This window comes from Onychostoma macrolepis, chromosome 01 (genome assembly GCF_012432095.1).
Source record: "Onychostoma macrolepis isolate SWU-2019 chromosome 01, ASM1243209v1, whole genome shotgun sequence".
Classification (NCBI taxonomy): domain Eukaryota; kingdom Metazoa; phylum Chordata; class Actinopteri; order Cypriniformes; family Cyprinidae; genus Onychostoma; species Onychostoma macrolepis.
The window spans coordinates 11,476,150-11,496,711 of record NC_081155.1 but is presented as its reverse complement, the minus strand read 5'-3'; the positions used below and the strand labels follow the sequence as shown (position 1 = coordinate 11,496,711).

The following is a 20,562-nucleotide window of genomic DNA, read 5'->3' as shown; positions in this document are numbered from 1 at the left end:
AAAACGCACCTACAGAGTGCACACATACATTACGTGATGAAGTCTAGTAAGTTAACATAGGTTAACGTGCGCGTTTAGAGTGCCTTCTTTCACTGCATGATTCAGTCTATTAAAATGCATTTAGAATTATCACATAATTGAAGATATAGGGGCAGAAAAAGTATATATCTATATAATTTCATATAGTTAATATCACATTTCTCAAAGTCAGCATGATTACAAATGTACGGAGCCCTTTACAGGACATTGTGGTGGGAAAAATTCGGGGTGAATGAAAAAAATTCAGGGTGGGAGGAAAAATTTTTTTTAAAATGTTTTGCGTTCCCTCGCAAAACTTTTGCATTCCCTCGCAAAACCATTTGAGTTCGGACAAACGCTTCCTGTTTACTTTGCAGCTTGAAGTGGTTACAGCTTGTATGTTCACAATGGAGCGGTTCATAGTTTTATTTTGAACTTGCACTCAAAGTAATACAGTCAGTGCTTATTTCAGGGCACGGTTTTGGGACATTCTAAAACGCTTAATGTGGCTTAATGTTTTAAAACAGTGACTTGGAGGACCAAATTCTATAATAATAAAAGCTGATACAATTATTAGGCTAATATTAATAACCTTATTAATAATATTACTAAGCAGAATAGCCCAGAATATGAACGCAACGCCCTGCACGTAGCCTAAGCTTTTTCTCCCCCATAAAATGCTTAAGGTAGGCTATAATGAAAACGGTGATTTAAAAATACCAAATCTGTTGCATTCATATTCTGGGCTATTCTCCTTTATTAATAGTAATATTATTAATAAGGTTATTAATATAAACCTAACAATTTTATTAGTATTTATTATTATCGAATTTGGTCCTAATGTCACTGTTTTAATACATTAAGCCACATTAAAGTGTTAGAATGTCCCAAAACCGTGCCTTGAACTAACCACTGTCTGACTGTATTTCTTTATACTTGAGTCAAAGTTCAAAATAAAAACTCTATGAACCGCTCCATTGTGAACATACCAGCTGCATGAACCTTTCATTAACCTACCTTAAGCATTTTCTATGGGGAAGAAAAGGCTTAACATGCAGGGCATTGCGTTCATATTCTGCTATATTAATAGGAATATTATTAATAAGGTTATTAATGTTAGCCTAATAATTTTTATCAGGATTTATTATTATCGAATTTAGTCCTCCAATGTCACTGTTTTAAAACATTAAGCCACATTAAGCGTTTTATGTCCCAAAACCGTGCCCTGAAATAAGCACTGACTGTATTACTTTGAGTGCAAGTTCAAAATAAAACTCTATGAACCGCTCCATTGTGAACATACGAGCTGTAACCACTTCAAGCTGCAAAGTAAACAGGAAGCGTTTGTCCGAACTCAAATGGTTTTGCGAGGGAACGCAAATATCTTTGCGAGAGAACGCAAATATCTTTGCGAGAGAACGCAAAAGTTTCGCGAGAGAACGCAAAACATTTGAAAAAATGTTTTTCCTCCCACCCTGAATTTTTTCCACTCACCCCGAATTTTTCCCACCACAATGTCCTGTAAAGGGCTCCGTACAAATGTGATTTGATTTCATGCAAATTTTATTCAATAAACAAGAAGTTAATATTAAGAGACTTACGTTTTAGACACCATATTGCCTGTTTTTTTCTCTATTTCGACAACAAAAATAATTCCAAACACAGCCACTGCACAGTTTTGCGTCTCTGAGCAACATAACGTTGTTTCGGTCCTGAATGAATCAACTGTTTAAATGATTCGTTTCAATCGCAATGACTCACTTATTAACTGTGACTTGCTGCCACCTGCTGGTGGTTTTAATTTCACATTTAAAGTATCTTTTAATTTTTAAAAATAATTTCAAACATCAGTTTTATGTTTAAAATGTCAAAACATTATTTATGCATTTGTAACTGCAGGTTAAAGTATTCCATGTCCCTCAGAGCTGCATTTAATAGTGTAAATGCATCTAAATGCCACTTCAGATGCAGCTTCTGTGTTTTCTCTGCATTGCAAAGATGAATTTTGTTGATATGGATTTCATTTGCTTGGTAACAGCCCAAATGCAAGAATTTGACTCAAAAGATGATGCACACTTTTAGAAAAAAAAATGGCTTAAAGGTAAAAATGCCCATAAAACGTGTTGGAAAAGATTAATTTCTATCACTGCTGTGAACTGACCACACAGAATATGAAGAATATCAAAAGAATTCAGATGTCAGCTGTCCACGGTAATCTTTAAGATACCAACACACTCAGCAAAATATTGTCTAATTTTTTTTTTGTCAATATCGCACATCCCTGATTTGTTATTTAATTTATATAACAACATTATTCATAATAATTGTTTAAATTAATATAATTAATACTTTTGACTCATCCATTTTCTTAAAAATGGTTTAAAGGCTGAAATGTGAAGTTTATCATTTGTAAAACATTTTTTTGTTTTTGTGAAAACTTGTATCTGAACTGTAAATCATGCTTTTACAGTAATTTTACAGTTTAATATGGTACTGTAGACATTGCCCTACCCCACTCATATGGTTTTAAATTTATTTGTGCAGGTCTTAAAAAAGGTATTAAAGTCTTAAATTTGAGCTTAAAAATCCTGCAGAAACCCTGAATTCATGCACTCTGCATATTGTTGTGAGTTTGGGTTTATTATAACGTTCATCTGGGAACGCAATATGCCCCATTTCATCAGATTTGTGAGGTAAATCATTTATAAACCTATGCAAACACTGGACAATGCATCAATATCTTTTTCAATGTGCCAACTGTTCATCGCAATTTCAAAATAAAACTTTAAACTCTCGCTACTGAGTTTACATGCTTCGATGTCTACATATTCAAGAAATTACAGTGGCTATAGCATTTCTGTTGTAAAGAAATGGCCAAAATTTAAGATTAAGTGGAGATTTGAATTATATGTTGTTTAATCAATATTAAACAAGTATTAGATCACACAGTAATGTGTAAAAACAATCGTCAGGCCGTTGGCGCCCTCTGCAGTCATTTGTTATGAAACTCTATTGTTTACAATACATTATGTATTTTATCAGTTTTGTTCAATAAAACCGCATTATTACTTGAATTTGATACTTTATTTGAACTAATTATTATTGCCCCATTGCTATTATATATGTATTTAAATTAATTTTAAATTCCTTTGTTCACTTAGGTCTATTTTTATTACTAAAAAAATTATTATAATTATCCGATTACTTGATTAATTGTCAGAATAGTCGACCGGTTACTTGATCACCAAAATAATCGTTAGTGACAGCCTTAATAATAACATTTATTTTAGTTTTATTAACAACTGTCACCATGTGATGTTTTGAAGATACACCTAAGGAAATAGTTTCTGAAAGTACTATTCTGTTGATCTAAGAAGAGTATTTTCTATAATAGACTATTTATTTTTCTTTACGTTGATTAGTTTGAGTCCTCTATCATGATTTAAAGCGTGCATCCTGAGTTTGGCTCTGTTAATCTGCTCTCAGGTAACACCAGCTGGCTGATGTGTCTGGAGAACCCGCCGAGCCCCTTCTCGTCTGAGCTGGGGAACGTCCCGCTGCAGGAGCTGTCCAGTGTGCTGATGGCCATGGACGGGGTGAAGGAGCCCCAGAGCGAGGCCCCTGTGCCCCAGCCGCAGGGGAGGCCCTGCCCCATCCAGCGCTCCAACACCGGTGAGCTGCCGTCTCTCAAAACAACACTGTTTCAGCATATTTTTCTGGAGCTGGAATGGAGTTTATAGAGTAGATATGTTGCGGGCTGTGATATCAAGTGCTGCAGCTGAGTCTGAGAGTAGCATAATACTGTGCTATGCTACTTTACACTGTTTATGCGTTTCTGTAGCATGTGTACTGTGCACAGAATATTTCTTGTAAATGCAGTATTTCTTTTGTATGCACAGAATATCCAAAAATATTTTAAATTTTAGTTAAGGTTTAACATTATGTGGTATAAAGTATACAGTATCTAGTGTGCAGTATGCAAGTATGCTATTTCACTCCAAAGAGCCAAATCTTTCCTTTCTGGGGAGGAAATGACGTCACACGTTGGAACCATTCTTTTATGTATTTATTTTTTTAAATCTATCTATCTATCTATCTATCTATCTATCTATCTATCTATCTATCTATCTATCTATTTATGTAAAGCTATTTATCAAACTCTTGCAGTTTTATGTAAACAGGTCTGCTGAAAGCATTTATTTGTATGTTTATTTATTTCCAAGATCTTGCTTTTTTATATAAGCCAAACTGCTGAAAACGTTTGTTTATACATTTATTAATGATTTTTATTTCTATTTTCTGTATATACACTGGCCTGCTGAAAACATTTTATTTATATATAAATCAAACTGCTGAAAACTTTGTTTGTTTGTTTATACATATATTTATTAATTATTTTTATTTATTTCTATTTTTTTATATACACTGGCCTGCTGAAAATTTATTTATTGTTTGTTTTACAGACTCTTACTATTTTACATGAACATGCCTGCTGAAAGCATAATCGTTGAAACTTAATTCAGCAGAATCACAAGTGTTTCAGTGATTTATTCCTCTTAATGACCGTTTCACCTCCCTCTAACATACAGTGCATAAATGACACACATTAAAAAGAAAAAGCATTTGTCATCCACAGCAGAGTATTTTTAATTGCAGACCTCTAATGCCGTCTACAGTGGGCCGCTCAACACATCTGTCCCTCTGTCAGCCTGCCTCTTTGACTGTTTCTGTGTGTTTCCTCTGGGTCCATGCGGTGTTGATGGCTTGGCCTGTGTTGGTTTTTGTCTGGGTTTGTCGCTGCAGTGGGCGCTCTGGGCTCTCTCTGCTCCCCCGAAACGCCTGGCAGGTTACACAGGAGTATATCGTGGGCAGGTAGATATGTCTGCCGCGTGTGTGTATGTGGCCTCGAGCACGTACACGCGCCACTATAGAGTGTTTCTGTAGCTTCCTGTCTTCATTAACACTCAACAATCCAGAACAAACCAACTAATCAGCAGTCAACTCAACCAATCTCCACACAGAACCAGCGATGGGATTGATTCCTGATTCAGGATGCTCCTCCTCCTTTTTCTGGAGCTCTTTTCACTTCCCTTTGCTCTTTTTCTTGCGTCCGTGAATTTGACATGAAAGGCATTTTTCTCTTGTAATGTTTTCCCCCTCTATGTGTGATTTCAGTTCGATCCGCATAAAAGTATTCCTGTTAGAGCTGGACGATGTGGATAAAAAAAGGTTTTGAAATGTTTCAAAACTGAATGGCTGAAAATATTTCAGTTATTCTGTATAAACCAAGAATATAGTTGTAGAGGGTTGACATAACTTGTGTGTTAACTTGTTTTTATTCAATATTTTAGGTTAAAATGTACATGAATGTGCAAGGAAAAGTGTATTTTTACAGGGGATAAAAAGTGTATATTTTGTCAAATCAACTAGCTTTTTTTGCTTTGGTGTAATAAATGAATTTATGAAGTACAAACATTTTCATGTAGTTTTGCAATAATAATAATAAAATTATTTATTTGCCTTATTATTATTATTATTATTATTAATAATAATAATTTTATATAATTTAATGCTTATATTTTACAATGTAACAATATAATAATAATAATAATAATAATAATAAAAATCAGTATTTGCCTTCATACCAGGTCTGTCAGTTAAAAAAAGAATTGTATGTGAATTGCATGATTTGGCAATTAATTAACTGCATTAATCTCAATGCATCAATATTTAAAGAATTTTGAAGTCTAATAAAAAGGCAGATTTCCTTAATTTAAAAAAAAAAAACAATTTTACGTAATATAAGTAATTACAGAAAAAAACTAATATTATTTAGATATTAAAATGTATATAAAATTTTCTTAAGTGTCTTTAAAAATAGTTTTTTTCTATATTACCCAGTCATTCTTACTATTAATTGTCAGATGTAGCTAAAATTTTCATTACTAATTAAATTTTTTTCAATTATTGTTATTTACTATTATTAGTTAATTTAATAATTTCATGTATTTGCATCAGTATAGCAATTTATATTAATAAACAGCAATGTATACCTTCATGTTAGGGCTGTCAGTTAAAAAAAAAAATCAACTAAATTAAATGCATGGTATTATAATTATATGATATTTAAAACATTTTGAAGGATAATAAGGCCAATGAGGAATCTCAGAACAAACATGTAAATATTAAAGGGCTGGAAAATGTTTTTAGCTAGATATTTTTAGATGCCGTCGTTATTTTGGCACATTTTTCAGAAAGAGAGAGACTTTTAGCTGTGTATGTCTGCTTCAGTTTCTTTTGTCATCTCGTAGGACCCTGCACTAGCATACAGACCTCAAATCTAACACACATGGATGTCAACTCGCATTTCCATTTCCTTGGATCTCTAAAAGCATGTTCTGTAAAGCCTTTCAGTGTCAAATCCGTATTGAACCTGCTTCAACTCGATCAGCTTGTGTGTGTTTGTGCAGGTTTGATCTTCAGATGGCTCTGCATGTATTAGAGTGACTGTAGGAGAGTTTCTAGACTAATGGCAGATATGGTAGACGCACCTCTGCTCGTGGATGTTATACAGTGTGTTGTGACAACATCTCATTTATCATCTCGTGCTGCCGTCTCACAGATTCGGTTGTGTTGGAAGAAGGTGGACGGAGCAGAGCGACTGTGTCAGCAGTGGAGTCCAAAGAGCTGGAGGAGTTTGAGGCCGTAGCGTCTGAACCCATCTTCATGAGCGCCGCTACAACCCCAGCCGGCTTACTGAGCAGAGTGAGAGAATCCACACCAAACGCCTTCAACACACTCAACAATAATCAGTGTTGGGGAAAAGTAAAAGTAATGCATTACAATATTGCGGTACTCCGTAAATAAAGTATGTAATTGCTTTTGTTACTTTTTCTGGAAAGTAATGCATTACGTCACTTTTGTGTCACTTTTTGTCACCTGGGCTGGGCTTGCTTATTTGTTTTGTAATAACAAGACCCAAAGGTTATATTTTTGTAACTCTAAAGGCCTTTTCACACTAAAAGTGAAGTTAATAAGCTGCAGGCTGAAGGAAGTGCCTCTGCACCTCGCTGCCAATTTCCTTCAGCACAGGGACAGGAGAAGTGTCAGTAAATAAACGGGAAAACACAGTAGCTTCTGTTATTTGAAAAACTAACTCAGATATTTTCTTGTATATTTAAAAGTGATCTGATTATCCCCCAGTATTGGTAATAAAGTAATCATTTTGACATATATAATAATAATAATAGTAATAACAACATCAACAATGATAATAATGATGTATAGTAAGTATTCCATTGTTTATGCAGTAAACTTTTTATATAGAGGCAAGGCAAAAACTTTATATAGAGTTAAATATTTAGTTAAACATAATTAAATATTAACAGCCTATATATATATAATATTGACATGAGGAGTAATGTATGTATTATTGCCATAAAGAGAGAGTGCGAGAGATTTATTGATAGTTATGTATTACTAAATTATTTTTAAAAGTAATGGATTATTATTATTATTATTATTATCATGTAATTAATAACAACATATATAAATAATATAACAACAAAAATAAATAAATAAATGTAAATAATATATACATTTGAAATAATAATAATAATAATAATAATAATAGTAATAATTTATTATTATTATTATTACCTGATATACTTCTCAATACTGGTAGTGATAGACTAATACATCAGCCAGGCCAATTAACCAGCCAGTATATTTATTTTATTGGCATTGATAAACCACAGACTGATTCATGTTTTTTTTCGTGTCTTCTCTCCTCAAGTCCTCCTCAACCTCCAGTCAGGACGATGAGAAGTCGACTCTGGAGGAGGTGAGTGAGGGCGGTATCCCCATCGATCAGCCCCCGCCAGCCCTCTCCACGCCGGGTCTTCAAGAGAGTGACCTGCCATTATCTCAGGCCACCACCCTGAGCAAATCAAGCTCATCCCCGGAGCTGCAGACTCTCCCCGAGGCCTTCATCAAGGCTGCGGCCCAGAGCGCCGCTGGTGGAGACCTGCTCAGCTCCAGGATCCCGACAGTCCAGGCCGGCGAGAGAGAGGCCTCGGGTGAAAGCACCTGGCCGGGAGAGAGCATTACATCAGCCGGCCCCTCCAGCTCGAGCGCTAGCGTCTCCGTCTCCTCGTCCTCCACCTCCAGGATGAGGCTGGAGTTTCCCACGGCTCAGCCGGGACCCCTGTCTCCCACTGGACACAGACCCCGCGGACACACCATCTCAGTGTCCGCACCCTCGTCTCGCAGGGAGAGGAAGATGGACCGAGACTCGTACCACAACCGAGGAGGTCCATCCAACGCAGAGAAGAGCTCAGGACTCAGTCCCAGGTAACTTGAAGTCCAAACTCATATTCTGCCTTCCTTTATACGCATTAGAAAGTTTGTTTTCCATGCAATTACACTGAACGCAAACTAAAGTTTTCAAGCTTCAAAAAGGATGAAAAAGCATGTTAAATGTATTATAAAAGTTAGAAATGCATGATATATCAACACCATATCAGTTATCAGTTATAAATACAGTACTGCTCAATAGTTTTCTTTCGAAAGAAACTCATTTTATTGAGCAAGGATGCATTAAATTGATCAAAAGTGACCGTAAAGGCATTTACTAAATATTTGTATTTCAAATAAATGCTGTTCTTTTAAACATTTCTTTATCAAAGAACCCTCAATAAAACTTAGCAGGGTTTCCACAAAAATATGAAGCAGCAAAACTGTTTTTAACATTGATAATAATCAGAAATGTTTCTTGAGCAGCAAATCAGAATATTAGAGTGATTTCTGAAGGATCATGTGACACTGAAGACTGGAGTAACGATGCTGAAAAAATTAAGCTTTGCATCGCAGGAATTAATTACATTTTAAAATATATTCACATAGAAAACAGTTATTTTAAATTGCAATAATATTTCACAATATTCCTGTTTATATTAACTATTTAACTATTAAATCAAATAAATGCAGCCTTGGTGAGCAGAAGAGACTTCTTTCAAAAATATCAGACTGATCAGTATCAGTCAATTTAGGGTATTTCATTATTAGATTTCCTCTATTTTTACATTTAGATTACCTTTGTCATCATCTAACTCTCACTTAAATTTGAAAACTCTAATAATTTAATCTCACTGTTGAATGTAATCTTAGAATGTAAGCAAATGTTCCATTATAATGTGGTGCCTAACACATTGTAACATTACAAACGACTGTTTTAGTGTTTTATTTATTACATAAACTACACTGTAAAAAGTGCTAAGTTGACTTAACTTAAAAAAATTGAGGAAACATGTTGCCTTAAAGTTAATTAAATAATAATTAAAAAAAATAAGTTAAAGGGTTTCCGTGGGGTCTTAAAAAGTCTTAAAGTTAGTTGTATCAAATTTAAGGCCTTAAAAAGTCTTAAATTGTACAAGAAATAGGGCTGCACAATATATCGCGTGCGATATATAATGCGCATCTCATCAGCAAAGCCGGTTCTGTAATCAGCGGTAATTTCCATCACGTGCGTGATTTCACATAGAGCAGCATTTACTACACAGAGCCGTTGTTCACTGACAAGCTGCGCAAATCCACATTGATAATGAACGTGGATTTGCGCAGCCCTAACAAGAAAGTCTTAATTATGATTTCAAGAGGTCTTAAATTTGGAGACGGAAAGACCAGAATTGCGATATGGCTGAATGTGCCATATTAAATAATAATAATGAGCGCTGTAAGTTCAAAGTCCGGTGCTGTGCTGCTTTGTGTACTGCCTTTACCGGGAAACCGTTATATTTCTGCCAAACGCGACACCTGCTGTCAGAGAATTAATCAATTAACATTGATTTAAACCCCGCTCATATGGTATTCATTTTATTTGTGCAGGTCTTAAAAAAGGTATTAAAAAGTCTTAAATTTGAGCTTAAAAATCCTCAAAATTGTCAAGTTCACTTAACTTTTAAAAAATTATTATTTAATTAAAAGAATTGAGTAAACCCATTGCCTTAAAATTAAGTTGTCAACTTATCAGTTTTTACAGTGTAGTATTACTAGTTTGATTTGTTAAATTTTTATACATTTGAACATTTAACGTTTTTATCATTTATCATCTAGAAGTAGCATTTATAGCAGATATGTCAAAATTCTTGTTGAACTTTTACATTTCAGAACCGTCCCAGCAAAAACCATTTACTGAAATGCACTCTGGGAAAATAATGTAGTAAAAGCAGTAAACATGTTCTTAACCAGCATTCATTATTTATTACTCACACGTTGTAAAGTCCCTAGAAACGCAGTTTAGCACAGATGAAGTGTTTAGTGGTTGCCATTGCATCATGGAAACGTGTTTTGATTGCATCTCACTTTTAGCAGATGTTTTTCATCAAGAAGATGTGCACGATGGGACAATTTGTATAAAATAATGCAAGGGAAAAGCCTCCTGTGCAATGGTGTATCAGTTCTTATCAAAACTACAACTATCAACAATCCATTAAGGCTGGGCGACATGGCCAAATATATTGTCACAATATTTTCTTTCCATTTCATACAATATCATGATTTTAATTTACCAATAATGTGAAAGGAAATGCTTTCCACATGTTTGTTAAACCTTGAGAATGAATGTAAGGATAATTTGTTCACAGTTTGTAAACACCTTTTAATTTAGTTTCATTTTTCCCTAAATTCTGTATTTCATTTTATGCCCCCCCCCCCTGTGTTTTATGTTTCAGTACAAATTTATCATAAAAAGGTGTCTAAATTAATTAATTAATAAAACTTAATTTTAAAATTTAATCAGTCTTTTAAAATGTTATGAAATGACATTATTTTTTTCCAAGCGGCTGCACAATAGCAATGTATAACTGTATAAATTAATGAAAAAATACCTAAATTGTGTGATATTCGGTATGGTATAATATGATGATGATATTATTATTATTATTATTATTATTATTATTATTACTTGAAAATTACATTTTAGTATACAATAGTAATGTATTTCTGTCATAATTTCTTCAAGTTAAACTAGACTCTTATTTTGACGGGTTGTCATGAACGTCTTTCAGTTTTACTTTCAGTTTCAGTGTGTTTGACAGTAGTTTTTCTCAAATGAAACGGTAAAAACCTTATAATAGTTAGCCTATTAACGACAAGAACTGACTGGCTTTTGCTGCATTTATTTCTGCTTTTAGATTAATCCATATCGAGTAAAAATGTCCAGAACTTGTCAACTTATCGACTCAGTATGATATGGTTTTATCGCTCAGCCCTATAATCCGTGTCTGCTCAGTTGTGTAATGGATGGCGGAAAGTGTGGCTGTGATTATGTTAACGCACCTGTAATGTCTTTGAACAGCATCCATTTGATCCCACTGCACCGAGTGCTCCATTTTCTAGGAAAAGCAAAGCATTATATGGAGACTAGAGTAATGATATGGCTGTAACGCCTCATTTTTTTCATTGCTGTCAACATCTGTCGCCCCTGTTGACGTGAAATCATTCTGCCTCCTTCGCTCGCTCGACTCGTTTTGTGAAGTGAGGCTCTTTCTGAGTTGAGCGCTTTCAAATTGTTGCCTTGAATTGGAATTACGTGTAAATTACTGCCATCTGTCTTTGTGAGGTTCAGTGCTGCTGGAGTCGCTGGATCGATAGACTCGCTATTTATAGACAGAAGCGCAGGAAAGCCTAGTGAGTTTCCCGAAAGTGTTTACTCCTCCGTCACGGGCCGTATGTGTCTCGTTTAATGAGGTTCAGTCAGACACTAAGAGCTGTTGTCGGTCTTTTTCTCGAAACGGTTCACAATGCTTTTTTGCAATTGTGTTTTAGATTTCTGTTCGGTATGAAGCATGTCTGTTTTGATAAAACTACAATTACTTCCTAATAAGGATTGAGGGCCCTGCCACTCAAAAAACACTTGCTGTTTGAATAGAGGCATAAAAGGAGTAGTTTCTTTAGTGGAGCATAGAGTTATGAATGTCCTGGCTTCTGTTTTCCATGCGTTAAAGGTGGATGTGGACAGTAGCTGTCAAAAAGCGCAGTAAAACTGTCATAAAGGCGTTTCGTTATTTAACAGAAATTCAACACTTATTTATTAAGTGTTCCCCTTTACCGTAGCTATGTTTAATGCATATATACACAAAGCTTCTGGAAAGTTTGTGAACCCTTTAGAATTTTCTATATTTCTGCATAAATAAGACCCAAAACATAATCAGATTTTCGTATAAGTCCTGAAAGTAGACAAAGAGAACCCAATCAAACAAATGAGACAAAAATATTTCCTTTGTCATTTATTTATTCAGGAAAATGATCCAATATTGCATATCTGTGAGTGGCAAAAATATGTGAATCTCTTGGATTAGCAGTTAATTTAAAGGTGAAATTAGAGTCCATCTGCGCAGAGGTGTTTTCAGTCAGTGCAATGACTATCAAATGAACAGGGATCTATCAAAGTCTGATCATGATTGTGGAAGTGAATCATGTCACTAACAAAGGAGATTACTGAGGACCTCGGAAAAAGAGCTGATGTTGCTCATCAGGCTAGAAAAGGTTACAAAACCATCTCTAAAGAGTTTGGACTCCCCAAATCCACAGTCAGACAGATTGTGTACAAATGGAGGAAATTCAAGACCACTGTTACCTTCCTGAGAAGTGGTCGACCAAAAATTCCCAGGGTAACTTAAGCAACTAAAGGCCTTTCTCACATTGGCTAATGTTCATGAGCCCACCATATTTAAATTATAATAAACTAACAAATATATATTATAAAAATAATAGAGAAACAATAAATGCATTAAACTATACATTACAATTATAGCAAATGAATAAATCATATAAATGAAAAACTTCAAATAATGAATAAAACACAAATACATTAAATTATAAATTAAAATGCTCCATCGGGACAAGACCACGGGAATCAGATAAGCCCTTTACACAATCTGACATGGCTGCGGTTGGAATTGAACTGCGGGTTTCGTCTGGTCAGAGGAGAACTGGCCCCCCGACTGAGCCTGATTTCTCCCAAGGTTTTTTCTCCATTCTGTCACAGAGGGAGTTTTGGTTCCTTGCCGCTATCGCCTCTGGCTTGCTCAGTTGGGGACACTTAATTTCTAGCGATTATCGTCGATTTGATTGCACAGATACTATTTAAACTAAACTGAGCTAGACAATAATGAAATGCTTTTAACTGAAAATTGAGTGTTTAATCTTATCATTATACATTACTGACACTCTATCCTCCAATTTGATACTGTTAAGTGCTTTGACACAATCTGTATTGTTAAAAGCGCTATATAAATAAAGGTGACTTGACTTGACTAGACACCATCAGGAGAACACTGAGCAACCATGGTGTGCATGGCAGAGTTGCTAGAAGAAAGCCACTGTTCTCCAAAAAGAAAATTGCTTGCTAAAGATCATGTGGACAAGCCAGAGGACTATTGGAGGAAGGTTTAATGGATGGATGAAACCAAAATAGAACTTGTAAGGTCCACGAATTTGGTCCAAGGATGGTATCCAATCGTGGATGAAGGTTTCTTGCATGTTCAGTCTTTTCAGCGCGCAAAGTTATTAAATTTAGGTTAACTTCAAATCTGACTCCATTTTATTATGACCTCTAAATTTAGATTGAAATGCCAATTGATTATTTGTTCCTTTCTAATTATTATTATGACATTTGATTATTCTAGTCAACTCTTTACCATTATTGTACTCGTTCATTCGGGTGCTCATGTCGCTCAAAGATATCGCTTCAGCTGTTAGTGTATCTTTTAAATTTAAATGATACCAAGCATGACTATAAATATCACTTGCATTAATGTAGAACATTACAATCTACTATTGACCATTTTGAGCAGACTGAGTAGAAGGAAGGATGGATGGAGGGATTTAAGAAGAAACAATTGGAAGTTTCCTGCACCTCCACTCTGTGGGGTGTCTCGAAGATGCCTGTGCATGTTTGTACTGTCTGTTTCTCAGGAGATCAAAGTATCTGAGGTTCTTTCATCCTTACAGAACTTACTGGTTTAAATGAGAAGCTATTATGTTCAGAGAAAAGAACACACTGCATTCCATCTTAAGAATCTAATCCCATCTGTGAAACATGGTGGTGGTAGTATCATGGCTTGGGCCTGTTTTGCTGCGTCTTGGCCAGGACAGCCTGCCATCATTGACGGAACAATGAATTCTGAATTATAGCAGCAAATTCTAAAGGAAAACATCAGGACATCTGTTTAAGAACAGAGTCTCAAGAGAACGTGGGTCATGCAGCAAGACAACAACCCCAAGCACACAAATTATTCTACCAAAGAATGGTTAAAGAAAAACAAAGTTAATGTTTGAGAGCGGCTGAGTCAAAGTCCAGATGTTAATCCAATTAAAATGTTGTGGAAGGACCTAATCAAGCAGTTCATAAGAGGAAACCCACCAACATAACAGAGTTTAAGTGCTTCTGCACTAAGGAATGGTCTAAAACTCCTACATGTAAATGCTGATCAGTCCTGCACAATAACAAGAAACTTTACCTTCAGTTACTGCAGCAAAAGGGGGTCACACCAGATACTCAAAGCAACGATTCACATACTTTTGCAACGCACAGATATGTTACACTGGATCATTTTTCTCAATAAATAAATGACAAAAAATATTTTTCTCTCACTTGTTTGATTCGGTACTCTGTCTACTTTCAGGACTTGTGATGATGACATCTGATGATGTTTTGGGTCATATTTATGCAGAAATATAGAAAATTCTAAAGGGTTCACAAACTTTAAAGCAGCACTATGTGTGTGTGTGTGTGTGTGTGTGTGTGTGTGTGTGTGTGTAAAATGGAAAGCAAAAAATTTAATTGTCTACCGTAATACCAAAAAAAAATAAAAAATGGAATTATGACAAGTAAAGTTAAATATTCGTTTTAATTGTATAGATCAATAATATATTATATATTATATTTTCTTTTAAATTATATAAAATGTTTTGTTAATGTTTTATGTAAACATTTTCTATATATCAATTCTCTCTCTTTATCTATATAATTAATATATAGAATTTTATTTTATTTTTTTTAACAGCTGACTAGTAATAATTAGTTTTACTTACAAAAAAGTAAGACAACAAAAATAAGACAAAAAAAAAACTGAAGAAAATATATATGGCTAACAATATATTTTATAACTTTGTGTGTATAGTATGTAGGGGTGACCCGAATAGTCGACGCTTCGATAGGAGGAGCCTGATTCGACTCCCAATCTCACAGTCGAATATTCGCGGGGTGTTATGATCATGCCATTTTTGCAATATGGGGGTGCTCAAATGTTTGATTTCACACAGAACTACCGGTTTTCTCAGAATAAGTTACTATACAGCCTATTATGATAACGCTGTAAATAAGAATCTGAAAAGAAAGAAGCTTTAAATAAATATTTTAACGTGCGTGAATAAATCCTACCACCCCTATATGCAAGTTTCACTTTCCATAATCCGTGACCGACAGAGGAGCATTTTGGCGGCATGGATTTAAATCTTTAACAAGACTCAAACTGACACAGGCAGAGTGAAAGACTGGATTTTTTCGATCAGGTAGGGTACAAGTGATTTCAAAACATTTCAGCCGGTTTATATATATCGTGTATATATTATTTATCTTGTATAAAATGCATTTGGTTGAGTTACGCTGCAGTAAAGCGCTTCATTGTAGTACTACAGTGATTCATTTAGAGCCGTGCAGATAGCCTATGTTCATGCAGTCGGGGCATATTGTGCAGATAGCCTATAAGTCATGATATTAACGTTATGTTGAATAAATAACGAAGCGTATTCTATATAAGATAAATGAGTTCAATCCCATTGATTAAAAACCTGCTATCAGATGCTTCATTCTACTGGTCATCTTCAGCACACGCAGCTCAAAACAGAAATACAGAACAGTAATAACTTATACATAACGTTATAATGAGAGCACTGTTGTAAAAATGTTTCTTGGGGTTTCGCTGACGTTTAATGTTAACTATTTTTTAATCAAAACATAAAACATTATTTACACCGTTTGTATCTGCGAGGCGTCCGTTAGGCTATTGTCTGTGTTTGTTAACGTCAGTATTTATGACTGTTGAATGTCTGACTACTTGACTCATGGTAATGTATTTTGCCCTGCCCCCAAACATTTGATTCGACAATCGGCATGATTCGAAAATCCCGATTCGATATGAAAATAGTCGGGAACACCCCTAATAGTATGTGTGTGTATGCATGTATATGTGTGTGTGTGTGTATATAATATACTCTCTCAGAAATAAAGGTACAAAAGCTGTCACTGGGGCAGTACCTTTTTAAAAGGTACACTTTTGTACCTATTAGGTTAAAATATGTACACTTCAAGTACTAATATGTACCTTTTAGGTACCAAAATGGACCCTTTAGGTACAGACATGTACCTCTTGAAAAGGTACCGCCCCAGTGACAGCTTTTGTACCTTTATTTCCGAGAGTGTGTGTATATACAGTGGGGCAAAAAAGTATTTGGTCAGCCACCAATTGTGCAAGTTCTCCCACTTAAAAAGATGAGAGAGGCCTGTAATTTTCATCATAGGTATACCTCAACTATGAGAGACAAAATGAGAAAAAAAAATCCAGAAAATCACATTGTAGGATTTTTAAAGAATTAATTGGTAAATTCCTCTGTAAAATAAGTATTTGGTCACCTACAAACAAGCAAGATTTCTGGCTCTCACAGACCTGTAACTTCTTCTTTAAGAGGCTCCTCTGTCCTCCACTTGTTACCTGTATTAATGGCATCTGTTTGAACTCGTTATCAGTATAAAAGACACCCGTCCACAACCTCAAACAGTCCAACTCCAAACTCCACCATGGCCAAGACCAAAGAGCTGTCAAAGGACACCAGAAACAAAATTGTAGACCTGCACCAGGCTGGGAAGACTGAATCTGCAATAGGTAAGCAGCTTGGTGTGAAGAAATCAACTGTGGGAACAATTATTAGAAAATGGAAGACATACAAGACCACTGATAATCTCCCTCGATCTGGGGCTCCACGCAAGATCTCACCCCGTGGGGTCAAAATGATCACAAGAACTGTGAGCAAAAATCCCAGAACCACATGGGGGGACCTAGTGAATGACCTGCAGAGAGCTGGGACCAAAGTAACAAAGGCTACCATCAGTAACACACTGCGCCGCCAGGGACTCAAATCCTGCAGTGCCAGACGTGTCCCCCTGCTTAAGCCAGTAGATGTCCGGCCCGTCTGAAGTTTGCTAGAGAGCATTTGGATGATCCAGAAGAGGATTGGGAGAATGTCATATGGTCAGATGAAACCAAAATAGAACTTTTTGGTAAAAACTCAACTTGTCGTGTTTGGAGGAGAAAGAATGCTGAGTTGCATCCAAAGAACACCATACCTACTGTGAAGCATGGGGGTGGAAACATCATGCTTTGGGGCTGTTTTTCTGCAAAGGGACCAGGATGACTGATCCGTGTGAAAGAATGAATGGGGCCATGTATCGTGAGATTTTGAGTGAAAACCTCCTTCCATCAGCAAGGGCATTGAAGATGAAACGTGGCTGGGTCTTTCAGCATGACAATGATCCCAAACACACCGCCTGGGCAACGAAGGAGTGGCCGTAAGAAGCATTTCAAGGTCCTGGAGTGGCCTAGCCAGTCTCCAGATCTCAACCCCATCGAAAATCTTTGGAGTCCGTGTTGCCCAGCGACAGCCCCAAAACATTACTGCTCTAGAGGAGATCTGCATGGAGGAATGGGCCAAAATACCAGCAACAGTGTGTGAAAACCTTGTGAAGACTTACAGAAAACGTTTGACCTCTGTCATTGCCAACAAAGAGTATATAACAAAGTATTGAGATGAAATTTTGTTATTGACCAAATACTTATTTTCCACCATAATTTGCAAATAAATTCTTTAAAAATCCTACAATGTGATTTTCTGGATTTTTTTTCTCATTCTGTCTCTCATAGTTGAGGTATACCTATGATGAAAATTACAGGCCTCTCTCATCTTTTTAAGTGGGAGAACTTGCACAATTGGTGGCTGACTAAATATTTTTTTGTAAATATTTCTGACTAATAATAATTTTTTGCCCCACTGTATATCAAAACACAGCCATTAATGTCTAATTCGCTGGCCACAAAAGTGAGTACACCCCTAAGTGAAAATGTCCAAATTGGGCCCAATTAGCCATTTTCTCTCCCTGGTGTCATGTGACTCGTTAGTGTTACAAGATCTCAGGTGTGAATGGGGAGCAGGTGTGTTAAATTTGGTGTTATCTCTCTCATACTGGTCACTGGAAGTTCAACATGGCACCTCATGGCAAAGAGCTCTCTGAGGATCTGAAAAAAGAATTGTTGCTCTACATAAAGATGGCGTAGGCTATACGAAGATTGCCAAGACCCTGAAACTGAGCTGCAGCACGGTGGCCAAGACCGTACAGTGGTTTAACAGGACAGGTTCCACTCAGAACAGGCCTCGCCATGGTCGACCAAAGAAGTTGAGTGCACATGCTCAGCGTCACATCCAGAGGTTGTGTTTGGGAAATAGACGTATGAGTGCTGCCAGCATTGCTGCAGAGGTTGAAGGGGTGGGGGGTCAGCCTGTCAGTGCTCAGACCATACGCCGCACACTGCATCAAATTGGTCTGTATGGCTGTCGTCCCAGAAGGAAGCCTCTTCTAAAGATGATGCACAAGAAAGCCCGCAAACAGTTTGCAACCATGTGCTGTGGTCTGATGAGACCAAGATAAACTTATTTGGTTCAGATGGTGTCAAGCGTGTGTGGCGGCAACCAGGTGAGGAGTACAAAGACAAGTGTGTCTTGCCTACAGTCAAGCATGGTGATGGGAGTGTCATGGTCTGGAGCTGCATGAGTGCTGCCGGCACTGGGGAGCTATAGTTCATTGAGGGAATCATGAATGCCAACATGTACTGTGACAAACTGAAGCAGAGCATGATCCCCTCCCTTCGGAGACTGGGCCGCAGGGCAGTATTCCAACATGATAACGACCCCAAACACACCTCCAAGACGACCACTGTCTTGCTAAAGAAGCTGAGGGTAAAGGTGATGGACTGGCCAAGCATGTCTCCAGACCTAAACCCTATTGAGCATTTGTGGGGCATCCTCAAACGGAAGGTGGAGGAGCGCAAGGTCTCTAACATACACCAGCTCTGTGATGTCGTCATGTCGTTTGGAAAGTATTCTGGTAAACACAGTAGGTTATGTCCACAGCTGAGAAAGAAACCGAATGTGTGTCAGTGTTAGGTCTGTGCATTTAGTCTTAAAGAGACAGCAGCCTAGAAATACCTACTTCTGTCTTGTCTGCTAATCAAACAACACCACAGCTTTAACAAAGATTAATCTGTATTTAATTTATGCAGTAAGAATTATGTTGTTTTACACTTAATTACATTTCTGCACCTGAATACTACTGTTACTATATCTATGTAGCCTATTATTTTATGTTGTATGCTATTCATCTATGATTGTTCTTTTATATTACTGACTTTAATAGTTAAGCTAGTAGTTTCTGCTGGGGTATAGAAGTACTTAAAAGCTCACTTTAGTGATAAATGAAAAGCATTTTAATTTTTTTTTTTTTTGCTGATCCAAAAAATGATCCAATCCGTGACTCAAAATCCGTAGTATGATCCGAACAGTGAGTTTTGTGATCCGTTGCACCACTAACTGTTATACAAGCTGTATACTCACTACTTTACATTGTAGCAAAGTGTCATTTCTTCAGTGTTGTCACATGAAAAGATATAATAAAATATTTACAAAAATGTGAGGGGTGTACTCACTTCTGTGAGATACTGTATATGTGTATACTGTGTGTGTGTACATATACGTGCAGCATGTTTTCCATTGATATTGTCAAGGCAAGATTTATATTAAGTCTGGAGTTGTATCCTCATTTGCACAGTTGTGCTGGGCCAGATTTAATGGGTCTCATGAGGTCTGGAGAGAGTTTCGGGACACTTCTCCCGATCGAGTGCTTATCCTCTCCAAACTTCACCTTTAGCTTTGATATTTTCCCATGTGATGAGGTAAGTTGCGTGTAGGCAGATGAAAGCTGTGCGGGACTTTAAAGGTATTAAATGTAGTGTGCACTTGTGTTGGAGTGGAGGTTCAGTCTGACCTTTGCTCCTCTCTCTGTCGGCAGCTTCGTCTTTCTGCAGCTCTATCACTCTCCGTTCTTTGGCAATGAAGCCAACAAACCCCTCCTGCTGCCCAAATCTCAGGTGAGGAGACTATCTCTCTTATAATTGGGCAAAATTATTTTTAATAATAGTATGCAATGTTATATATAATTTAACAGTTTAACGTATCCATTATAATAGTATTTGTTATTTATGCAGATTTTTGTTTTAAAATCCGGATAGGGTCAGGGTTATTATCTATAGCTAAAACTAAAAACTAAAACATTTTCATTAATCAAAATAAAACAAGCATTAACTGAAATAATAATAAATATATATTTTGGCAAGCCAACATTTCACATTTTTCTGAATGAAATAACTATAACAA

General features: G+C 36.3%; 1 protein-coding gene across 4 annotated transcripts in view; it reads left to right on the top strand.

Annotated features, from left to right (window-relative positions):
- Positions 1–20,562, top strand: part of tsc2 (TSC complex subunit 2) — a 65,331-nt gene that overhangs the window by 36,104 nt on the left and 8,665 nt on the right. For all 4 annotated transcript variants that reach the window (XM_058776526.1, XM_058776533.1, XM_058776540.1 and 1 more), the window contains 4 exons: positions 3,505–3,690; positions 6,641–6,783; positions 7,814–8,370; positions 20,198–20,276. In XM_058776526.1, the coding sequence (XP_058632509.1) occupies positions 3,505–3,690; positions 6,641–6,783; positions 7,814–8,370; positions 20,198–20,276 (965 nt within the window). The remainder of the gene's footprint in view (positions 1–3,504; positions 3,691–6,640; positions 6,784–7,813; positions 8,371–20,197; positions 20,277–20,562) is intronic.